Source organism: Schistocerca nitens, chromosome 2, assembly GCF_023898315.1.
Source record: "Schistocerca nitens isolate TAMUIC-IGC-003100 chromosome 2, iqSchNite1.1, whole genome shotgun sequence".
NCBI lineage: Eukaryota > Metazoa > Arthropoda > Insecta > Orthoptera > Acrididae > Schistocerca > Schistocerca nitens.
The window spans coordinates 687,139,302-687,151,464 of NC_064615.1; the positions used below are offsets into that span (position 1 = coordinate 687,139,302).

At 43.7% G+C, this 12,163-nt stretch overlaps 1 protein-coding gene across 1 annotated transcript; it reads left to right on the top strand.

Moving 5' to 3' along the window:
* Positions 1-418: 418 nt before the first annotated feature.
* LOC126236838 (uncharacterized) lies at positions 419-10,348 on the top strand. Its single transcript, XM_049946439.1, has 2 exons — positions 419-479; positions 9,496-10,348. The coding sequence occupies exons 1-2, from the start codon at positions 426-428 to the stop codon at positions 9,889-9,891; spliced, it is 450 nt and encodes a 149-aa protein (XP_049802396.1). The 5' UTR covers positions 419-425; the 3' UTR covers positions 9,892-10,348.
* Positions 10,349-12,163: the final 1,815 nt, after the last annotated feature.

Genomic DNA, 12,163 nt, shown 5'->3' on the forward strand with positions numbered 1-12,163 from the left:
GCTGCTACTGGTCCGGGGGGCGGCCCTCGCAGTTCCTGGTGATGGAGGACCTGTCGGAGGCCGGCTTCACGCTGGCCAAGGCGGGGCACCAGCTGGACTACCACCACTGCCTCGCCGCGCTGCGAGCCTACGCGAGGCTGCACGCGGCCTCGGCCAAAGTCCTCGAGGACCACCCCCACTACAAGGTGGTATACGACCCGAGCAAGTCGGCAGACGAGCGCCAGATGCAGCTCTTCAAGGAGATGTGTGACAAAGTGTTCAGCGCCGTAGCAAACGCTTTGAAGCACTGTCCGGGGTACGAGAGGTACTCCGAAACATTTACGCGCATTTCTGACAAGGTCGTCGAGGGGACGAACAGATTTTGGACGTCTAAGGACGTATAGCTACCCGTTATTCTGCACGTCGACTGCTAGAAAAACAGTTTCATGTTCAAATACGTTGACGGAACTGTTGCTGACGTAAGGGTTGTAGATTTCCAGGTGAGTGATTATGAGCAGTTCTCCCTTGCAATTCTTTTGCTTACTTTATCGAACTGTCTGAAGCTTTGCACACGAATAGTCGTTAATTGTGCTTCAACTAAATTAAAACAGTGTCGTACCTTGTAGGTTTCAGAATAGCAGTCACTAATAAAAGACATAGAGAACGTGATCAGAGTGAGTTGGAGACACGCTCAACAGCTACTGCAAGTATACTTATCGGGTTTTCCTCCAAATCACACTGCAAATCCCACAATTTTTGGTCGATACAGCTGTTCGACATCTTCAGGTGATGGTAGTTGCTGTTGTCACTGCCTCAAGACGCGACTGTTGTAATCGCATAGCGGCGACGAAACGTCATGGTTCAAAGAAAAGCCGACGGTACATAATGTCTAACGCAAACTAACTCACACATAGTTATATTTACAAGCCACACGCTGTCATCACCCTGCACAACGTGGCAGGGTTGAAAGTTGCGAGCTCTATCTTCTTATCTCGTGTTTTCTACTGAAAATCTCGTGCTTGTACTCTTGTTAACTTTACTATTACAGAGATCGTCAAAACTTTTTTTTATTGGTCCTGTGCGCAACAAATAACTTACTCGGCCTTTCTGCTGCCGCTGCTTGATCTGCTGCATTCCATTGTTTAACAAAAACATTTAAAAACCTATTATTCATGCTGAGTGCAATGCATGTTCTGTATGGCTGCTCCTGCTGTTGCTGCGGCTGCTGCTGCTTACTACAACTACATATAATTCAAGAGAAAGGTTTTGGTCAAATCTAAACTCGATAAATGATAAACCAAACAAAAAACTATATTCTGAAAGCGATTCTTTCTCATTCAATTATCAAAACGCTAGAAGCTCTTTGAACAATCGCTTCGTTTGTAAATCTGCCTCCAGTGGCATTAAAGCAATATTACAAATTAATCAAACTCTTGAGACAGACTGAAATACTTCTCAATTGAATACATAGTGAAACAATTCCCTGACAATTACAAAAGAAATCAATGACAAAAATCAATACTTAATCAAACAATTGTTTCCCCTTAAGAATTCAACTCCTATCATTATCAAAATTACCGTCTGCTGTTACGCACATACACAAACCGTTTTCTTTAAATTAATAAGCGCGCTGCAAATTATAAAAAATATCAACTAAATACCAAATCCTGTGTCGCTGCTGGCGGACACGACAGTACGGCAGCTCGGCGACGACCCCTCGCCCAACACACTTGCGCACCACAGCAGGCGGGCTCCTACACTGGCCTCCTAACTGCCACTAGTTAATCTGTGCGCTGCGAGGCGCGACAACAATATCTTAGATTCCAGAGCTTGTGTATGGGTGCTGTAGCCAACCTTTACATCCTAAGAGAGTATTGCCAACTCTCAGGGTCTTATGCTCTCTGTTACAAAGAGTACGTGTGGTCTCACATACCAACAGTCTGCCTGGTGAGCTACAACACCAAAGAACGATGTTCCAACAGAACAGCTATTCTGATAGGAAGCGCGCCATACCTTCTCTTCGAAGCAACTTCGATCTAGGAAATGGAGATCTGGAGCCTCCCACTGCAATGGCGTTCTTACCATATTTTGGCGCAATGAATAGAAAGAATTCCCAAGAGACACGATATCAAGCGTGTTTTTCGACTACCAGCAAAACTGAGGAATTGGCTGTGTTCGGTCATAGACGTTCATGGTCTCAGGAAACGTAGCGTGTGTAATATTCCATGCTAATGTGGAAAATCTTGTATTAGGCACACATGCCGAACCGTGCAAGAACGTTGTGTTGAACACCGTCGTCGTACACGCCTGGGGCAACCTGATAAATCAATAGTAGCGAAGCACTACATGCACTGAGCATCGCTTGCTTTACGACAAGACTGAAATTCTATCCTCAGCGTCATCTTTCAGGAACTTTTTCCTCAAGGACGCCCTACATATCCGCACGACGGACAAGTTTATCAACAGGGATGCATGTTTTCAACTAAGCGACGCGTGGAATCCAGCACTGGCTGCCATTAATTTAAAACAGGAGAAACTTCCGATTCATGACTCGATGCAGCACACTGCTGGAATTTAATTCAGTTTTCAACAGTAGGATCTTTTGGCAGAACAGTAATTACCCACAGATGTAGGGAAGCAGTATACTCACACCTTGTAAAATTCACATCAGTCTTTCCATTGTGTGCCAGCCTAGTCCGCTGTAACTAGCTCTGACGTCATAAATATTGCGCAATACTTTAAAATGAAGTAAGTAACCTGAAACGTTTCTAGCATATCAGGAGTAATACAAAATCAATATGTGTTGGATATCAGTTCAATAAGTTTAACCATTTTCGAAATTTGGATGTTTTTCTGTAAAGCTCATTGGCGCAACAGAAAAGAGCTAGAAACTTAAAAATTTATATTTAGATTCCTTTTGCATAATAATTTAGTAGAAACAGTATTCTGGATCTCACAAATTAAAATTTTAGTTGAAATTCATGATTTTCTGGTTTTTGGCTTATAAATTAAGGAAGCAAAATAGTTTAAGTAGGCGAATAAATAAAGCTAGGATGTTTAAATTTAAGTAGAAGGGAGATCCGCTATAATCATAAAAATGTGAGAAGTTTCAATAGAATAACTATAAAACTATAGCTATAGCGTATCTCCAAAGAGCAAGTTCAGAGCTCGTCTACTGCGTGTAGTGTAATTAAATTAATTCTCTCGCCCAAAATATTTGACTTAGCCAGGTCAGACTTTTATTATGATTACTTACTTGTGTGCTGATTGCACAACTAAATTGAAAGCTTCATCAGCCATCAGCAAAGGAAGTAATGATTTATTCGATAACTTAATGTGGTGCATTACTAGCCCAGCGGCTAGTCGGGAGAGCAGATTTGATCAGGCGTTCCCTTAGCCGTCCGTACCACGGCTTTATATGTAAGAACGCTGCGCGAGAAGAAGGAAGGCCCCAGTTCTCTCCAGACGCTATTAGCGCACCACCTGTGCCGGGAGTCGCGTTGCGTCGGTATCATTGCTATAAACAGCCTCGGATGCCGTAATAAGTTACTTTGGATATGCGTAACCATGAAATCGTTTTCGAGTGAAGTGTTAATTCTGGGATGACTTTATCTACAGTTTGGGTATGTCGTATTTTCACGTGCCGCCGCAGGACAGACATTCTACCATTATTTAGCATGGCGTTTGATGAACATTATCATCAAATTACGGCGAGCATTCACTTAAACATTTAATTTGAACAGTTATAGTGGCATCAGCGCATTAGACTCTGAACTGCTTTGGTAGTTGGATTGTGTGGAATCTTTTTGGTCTGTGACTTTCAGAATATAGTGAACATTTTAGAGAGAATGGTTTTTGATTATGAATCCCAGACAATCTCCTAATTCCTCAGAGCTATAAGCTGTAGCTATAAATGTATTTCTCAGATGAAGTGGGCACTAGGAATTCTAATTACAGGCTTAGTGGTAATTTGTTAAAAGTGAAAAAACGAATTTAAGCAGGCAGCTGACAAAACAAGAGGGCATTAAAACTATCCCAGCTTGCTTCGTCACAACCTTACTGCACAGTACTCACATCGACATAAATGGCTGGCACTGCCTGATAAATTTCCTTTGGGGCGACCTTTGCTAAATCCCTCTGGCCGGACGTCTGGGTAGCGTTCTATCCTTTACACTTTAACGACACAGTCGTTCACTGCTACGGCTTCCCGCAGACCGTGGCTATAGAGGAGAATCTACTGAACACTCCAGTGCGTGCCGTATACCAGTTCTACCAAATTCTGATTGGGAGCATTGTTGTTCATTCAGTTTAAAGTCGTATTGACTGTGATTTGTCAGATTGTTAGTTAATATTTGTTAACAGGTTTTGGAAAGACCCAAGACAGTCACAATGTTCTGTTACTTCTTTACATTATCACTTTCTGGTTACCAATATTGTAGTTAGAGAGCCAGTGTTGAGAACGGCAAACAGCATAAATATAAAACATTTATTCTATTATTCCACCCGCCGCCCCCCAAGTGTGCCCGGAAGGTCTTTCTGCGGCTTCTGGCAGAAGGGGTGATATGAGCGCCGCTTTCCTCCAACTGCGAGCGTCTGTCCACGCTTGCGGGTTGTCTACTCCTCGTCTGATAAATTTCGACGCCGCCGCACGATTATCACCAGTCATGTCTTGCAACAGTGACAACAGCAATTACCACCACCTGAAGATGTCGAACAGTTTTATTGACGCAATATTGTGGTATTTGCACAATATGATCCGGCGGAATATCCGAGAAGTGTATTTGTAACAAAAAATTGTTCAAATGGCTCTGAGCACTATGGGACTTAACTTCTGAGGTCATCAGTCCCCTAGAACTTAGAACTACTTAAACCTAACTAACTTAAGGACATCACACACATTCATGCCCGAGGCAGGATTCAAACCTGCCACCAGATCTAGACCGTAGAAAGGGCACGGCCGACTTCCTTCCCCATCCTTCCCTAATCCGATGAGACCGACGACCGCGCTGTCTCCTACCCCAAACAACCCAAACCAACCCTAATTAAGGGCTGCCTTTGCTAACATGTTTTGAAATAGAGCTAAACAGATACTTTAAAGTTACTAGTATTTCGTCGTTCAAATGTTTATAATTAGTATAGAATTTATATTTGTTTGTGTGTCAACAACAGAATTTAAGTTACGAAACAATCACTGATTTCTCCCTATAATGATTGATACTATCTAGGAATAGCCAAAATAAATTAGAAAATCAATTACATAGATAAAACTAAGCAAAAAGTTAGATCTGGTGTTATATTCCATAAAACTGAGGGACAACCTTTCTCTTTTATGAATATGCAGATTCTATTCACGTATGTTAGTGGTAATTTGTTAAAAGTGAAAAAACGAATTTAAGCAGGCAGCTGACAAAACAAGAGGGCATTAAAACTATCCCAGCTTGCTTCGTCACAACCTTACTGCACAGTACTCACATCGACATAAATGGCTGGCACTGCCTGATAAATTTCCTTTGGGGCGACCTTTGCTAAATCCCTCTGGCCGGACGTCTGGGTAGCGTTCTATCCTTTACACTTTAACGACACAGTCGTTCACTGCTACGGCTTCCCGCAGACCGTGGCTATAGAGGAGAATCTACTGAACACTCCAGTGCGTGCCGTATACCAGTTCTACCAAATTCTGATTGGGAGCATTGTTGTTCATTCAGTTTAAAGTCGTATTGACTGTGATTTGTCAGATTGTTAGTTAATATTTGTTAACAGGTTTTGGAAAGACCCAAGACAGTCACAATGTTCTGTTACTTCTTTACATTATTTAACCATGCAACATCTTTCGAAGCGTAAAATCATCATCAGACCAATATGTTTACGCAGAAACATTTAACATAAATGCTTGCAGAATCGTAAAATAGTAGTATTCCGTCCTCAAAAGAGCTGTGGCCTTCGCTGTTCGAACCAAACGGCTAGTCTGGTCTAGTGATTTTTGGTAAAGCGTATGCTTGGAAACCGAAAGTTCACGGTGTCGAATTTCGGTCGAACTAGAGAATAATTCGTTCTGCCTTTAGCCTACGTGAGAAGATTCTCCTGGAATGAGAAATGATTCGAGTCTAGTCGGTAGAAAGTGGCTGCACACAAGCCGCTGAGATGTGAGACTCGCACCAGGCCGTTGATCCACACGGAATTTTTGCTATAAACAGACAGAAAAAAGATCACGGCTCCAAAAATGAGTTGTGCGATAACGATGAAATTTAGTTATCGTGCTTCTACACCTGAACCATGTTGTCTACAAAAGTTTCGCGCCAGTCACATAAGAGTGGCGCCAGTAGCGCCATTGTGAGAATGAAAATCAGGTTTGCTTTATAAACATGCTGTAACGGTTTTGTGTCTTAGATTGAGATTGGAACTTGTGAGTTGATGTTAGTCAAGAATGCCTGTAAGGTGAAAAAGTCGCCATTATCAGATTCTGAGATTGACGATGTCGTTTAATGGTGCTACGAGAAGCTGGATGTTCATTCGCAATAATGCAGAAAGACTTGGCAGGATTGTAGCAACTGTTCATGATTGCTGGCAGCGATGTTCACGACAACGTACGGTCGCAAGAAAACCGGGTTCCGGACGACCACGTGGCACTAGCGAGAGGAAAGACCGTCGTGACTGGCGTATGGCTCTGGAGCATCGTACTGAACCTGCAGCAGCCATTTGAACAGCGGTTGGCACCACAGTGGCACTATGAATTGTTACAAATCGGTTACATGAAGGACAGCTCAGGGCCAGGCGCAGTGCAGCGTGCGTTCCACTGAGTCTAAATCACCGCTAGTTGCCACTCAAATGCTGTCAAGCGAGGGCTTATTGGAGGACAGGGTGAAGGTCTGTTGTGTTTTCCGATGAAAGCTGCTTCTGCTTCGGTGCCAGTAATGCCGTGTGTTGGTTAGAAGGGAACCAGTTGAGAGCCTTCGACGAAACTGTCTGTGTGCTACTGACACTGCACCTATACCTGCAGTTAAGGTCTGGGGTGCGATTTTGTATGACATAAGGAGCACTTTTGTGGTTATCCCACGTACCTTGACAGTAAATTTTGTATGCCACTCCGGTGATTCAACCTGTTGTGCTGCCATTCGTAAACAGCGTTCCAAAGGGTATTTCCAAAGAATAATGCTCGCCCACAAACCGCTGTTGTAACCCAACATGTTCTACGGAATTTCGACATGTTTACTTGGCCTGTTAGATAGCTATAGCTGTCTCCAGTCGACCACGTATGGAAAATCATCGGACGACAATTCCAGTGTCATCCACAACCAGCATTAACCGTCTCTTCAATGAGCAACCAAGCGCAACGGACATAGAACTCCCATCTCAGAAAGTCACATCCGGCACCTGTACTACACAATGCACGCACGTTTGCGCGCTTGCATGAGGCACTCTTTCTGTTACACCAGTTATTAATGCACTATCATTTCACATGTGCCATGGCTTGTCTCGTGCTTACATTAACCTGTGATCTTGCAATGATAATCACTTAAATACACTACTGGCCATTAAAAGTGCTACACCAAGAAGAAATGCAGATAATAGACGGGTATTCATTGGACAAATATATTATACTAGAATTGACATGTGATTACATTTTCACGCAGTTTGGGTGTATAGATTCTGAGAAATCAGTACCCAGAACAACCACATCTGGCCGTAATAACGGCCTTGATACGCCTGGGCATTGAGTCAGGGCTTGGATGGCGTGTACAGGTTCAGCTGCCCATGCAGCTTCAACACGATACCACAGTTCATCAAGAGCAATGAATGGCGTATTGTGACGAGCCAGTTGCTCGGCCACCATTGACAACAAGTTTTCAATTGGTGAGAGGTGTGGAGAATGTGCTGGCCAGGGCAGCAGTCGAACATTTTCTGTATCCCGAAAGGCCTGCACAGGACCTGCAACATGCGGTCGTGCATTATCCTGCTGAAACGTAAGGTTTCACAGGGATGGTTCAAATGGCTCCGAGCACTATGGGACTTAACATCTGAGGTCATCAGTCCCCTAGAACTCAGAACTACTTAAACCTAACTAACCTAAGGACATCACACACATCCATGCCCGAGGCAGGATGCGAATCTGAGACCGTAGCAGTCGCGCGATTCGCAGGGATGGAATGAAGGGTAGAGCCACGAGTCATAACACATCTGAAATGTAACGTCCACTGTTCAAAGTGCCGTCAATGTGAACAAGAGATGACTGAGACATGTAACCAATGGCAGCCCATACCATAACGCCGGGTGGTACGCCAGTATGGCGATGACGAATACACGCTTCCAATGTGGGTTCACCGCGATGTCGCCAAACACCGATGCGACCATCATGATGCTGTAAATAGAACCTCGATTCATTTGAAAAAATGATGTTTTGCGATTCGTGCACCCAGGTTCGTCGTTGAGTACACCATCGCTGGAGCTCCTGTCTGTGATGCAGCGTCAAGGGTAACCGCAGCCATGGTCTCCGAGCTGATAGTCCATGCTGCTGCAAACGTCGTCGAACCGTTCGTGCAGATGGTTATTGTCTTGCAAACGTCCGCATCTGTTGACTCAGGGATCGAGACGTGGCTGCACGATCCGTTACAGCCATGCAGATAAGATGCTCGTCATCTCGACTGCTAGTGATACGAGGCCGTTTGGATCCAGCACGGCGTTCCGTATTACCCTCCTGAACCCACCGATTCCATATTCTGCTAACAGTCATTGGATCTCGACCAATGCGAGCAGCAATGTCGCGATACGATAAACCGCAATCGCGATAGTCTACAATCCGACCTTTATCAAAGTCGGAAACGTGATAGTTCGCATTTCTCCTCTTTACACGAGGCATCACAACAACGTTTCACCAGGCAACGCCGGTCAACTGCTGTTGGGTATGAGAAATCGGTTGGAAACTTTCCTCATTTCAGCACTTTGTAGGTGTCGCCACCGGCTCCAACCTCGTGGGAATTCTCTGAAAAGCTAATCGTTTGCATATCACGGCATCTTCTTCCTGTCGGTTAAATTTGGCGTCTGTCGCACGTTATCTTCGTGGTGTAGTAATTTTAATGTCCAGTAGTGTTGATTACCCCGACTCCCGAAATTTCATTATTCTGTCTTAATTACTTTATAGTATTGCGGTTTTTCCATCAGTGTACTTGTTATTTGAAATGTTCAGTTTCATTCACTGTTGTGGCTAACCGGATCTGGTTGACCACTGTTTACCACTTTGTAAGGAACGCTTACACCTTGCATTAGAAACAAGGAGGTGATCAAAACAAAGCGTGATTCGACATTGCTTTCGATGTGTCCATGTTGTGTTGTATCTTTCTCTTTCTGATGACGTTAACAAAAAATCGTGACTAGTAGTGGCCACGTAAAACCTCTTCATAAACTCCTCAACCCTCGTAAATTACGTTCTAGTATTGGTCCATGTGTAGTCACATTGTCGCAGGCGTTACCGTTTCTGAGACCGCGTTTCAGAAGACATTTACGTCCGCTTGTGTGTTCCAGTTTAGCAAAGTGCACAGCCCGGCCGCCGACGTGCAGTGTTTCCTGAACGCCAACGCCAGCGAACAGCTGCACCGCCAGCACTTTGACAGCCTGGTGGTGGAGTACCACGGCGCGCTGCAGCGCACACTGCGAGCCCTGGGATTGCACCAGCAGGCGGACGCCTACCCGCTGAGGCAGCTGAGGGCCGACATGGACCGGTCCGCGGTGCTGCGGCTGTTCAACTGTGCGCTGCGTGGACTCCACCTGGGCAAGGAGAGCCACTCCGACCAGGTCGGCCAGGCCTTCAAGAAATCCGACGAGTCCAGCGCGGCGCTAGCAGCCACCTACAGCAATCCTGAATGTGTTTCCTACTTGAAGTATATTGCGCCCATATACGAGAGCAAAGGGCTTCTGTGACCAGGGGTGATAACCTAAGCACACAGTGCAAAAAAATTGGTTCTCACCCGCTCACGGGATATATCACGTTAATACCACGTAACACCACTTCTAGCTCTCATAATGGGCTCATTTCTTCGAGGAATAGACTCCACAAGTATCTTCAGGTATTTCGTACACAACTGAAACCCCTCATTGATGATCAGATCCTGTTCAGATACCAAACTGCGGGGAAATTATTGTTATTTTCAACCCACTGTTGCAGACATTTTCTACGCATTGTCTGATTTACCGCACCATACGAGGTGCAATAGAGTGCTAGAGTGTTAGGTGGGCACGGAACTTATTTGTGCATCTCTTGAACATGACTGCTTTGATCTTGGAAAAAATAAAAAATAAAGGACAACACGGAGAATGTTGAAATACAGATTGGCTCAGAAGTCCGATAACATTTGAAAATTCAATACTTCACTGAATAATTTACAAAGAAATATAAAAATTAGCACACATGCTTGGAATGACATGCGGTTTTATTGAAAATAAAAAGAAGTGCACAAAATGACCAACAGATGGCGTTTCATATAACACAAAAGCAATAATTAGCACAAAAATCGATCTTTAGCCAAGACGATGTTTTTTTGCAACAAATGCTCAATATGTCAGTCGTCGTTCCTCAACAATATTTGTAGTCGAAGCAAGAATGTCGTGAAGAGCACTATACAGCATATCAGAAGGCATTGTGAGAGATTGCCGACGCATATGAGTCTTCCAGCTTCCCTAACGAGGTCGGACGATTGCGGTTAAGTTGCAACTTCAGGTAACCCCACAACCAATAGTCACACGGTTTGAGGTTTGCGACGTGAGAGGCCAACCATGTCGGAAGTGGCGGTAGAGTGTGCGTTTCTCACCAAACACTGTGCGCAAGAGATCTTTCACTCATGGAGCAATATCGGGTGGAGCGCCGTTCTAGGTAACAGTCGTACCTTACAGCAGGTGTTCATCAGCCAGGCTAATGATGTTGCTGCTGTGTAACATATCGGAGTACCATCGCCCCTTCATGCTACTTCAGTGACGTCCAGCGCCTTATGTCGGCCGGTTTCTTCACTCGTTTTTGATTTGAATACAGCCCCTTTTCATTTCAAGCATGTATGTCAGGTTTTACCTCTCTATCTACAGTATTCCGTGAAACAGACTTTTGGGTCACGCTGTGAACAATCTGTTTCGTGTAACCAGTCATCTGAGCAAGTGTGTCCATTCGAGGAACAAAAAACACCTTCAAAACACAACAGCACCATCCATGATCTAAGCTACACCCTCTGCACCACGAGTGCTAAACTTCTAATTGACTCGTCAGTGCACTCGACGCATTGCATTACTTTAAAAGAGCCTATAACGCTCTCGCTGCACCGTTTTGCAGTATCAGCATATAGATAATACCCAAGTTGGGTATTTGAATACTCCCTCTGGTAGGATTTTTACAGATTTAACCGTGAAATGCCTGAAGGATTTTTGCTTATAGGACTTGAAATTAAAGTTACGTATATAAACACAGAATGTGTCAGATCCAATTTAGATAATGTTTTTAACTAATCAAATTTATTCAAATGAAAAGGAATACGGTCACCGGTCTAATTAAGCATAGAAATATGAAACATTTTTTTAAAAGAAAAAGTAAATAGTTTTCGTGGGAAAAAACCACCTATACTCCTTTCTTACGAAAGTGCAATGAGCCCTATCACAAGCAGAAAAATGTTATAGTGGATAAAAGCAGTTATTGTGAGATATTCAAGTTCTCACAAACACAAATGACACTTCAACACTCATCAACAGTAAATATTTTGCCAAACCTGAATTATTTCTTCATCATGGCAACTGCAATTCATTACTTAACTAGAAATTGACATGGGCCTAGTCTTATTTCATCAGATATTTCTTACATAGCACAAATTTAATTAAAATTGACTTACAATAAGATTCACACATTCCTTAGTAAGCAATGTTGTAACTGTTTTTGTGAATAAGGCCACTCACAGTAGCTTCACCTTCAGTAATAAAAACAGCAAGTAGGGTACTCCCAATCCGATATTACACTTTTTATCTCACAATGTGCACAAAACTCAACATAAACCTTAAAAGCAGTTGGTCTATTCGTTTCATTAATCAAGTCACTTCATGCATTTTGAGAAACTTACAATGGGGAGCCCTTAATCTGGACTGCTATTATAAACCTACGGTCGCAGGTTCGAATCCTGCCTCGGGCAGAGGCAAGTCGAGTGATGGTCTCCTCGTCTGA

Coding starts and splice junctions, on each gene's coding strand:
- LOC126236838 (XM_049946439.1), top strand. CDS start 426: ATGTTCAAATACGTTGACGGAACTGTTGCTGACGTAAGGGTTGTAGAT. Junction 480..9,495: donor TAAGGGTTGTAGATTTCCAG/GTGAGTGATTAT, acceptor TGTGTGTTCCAG/TTTAGCAAAGTGCACAGCCC.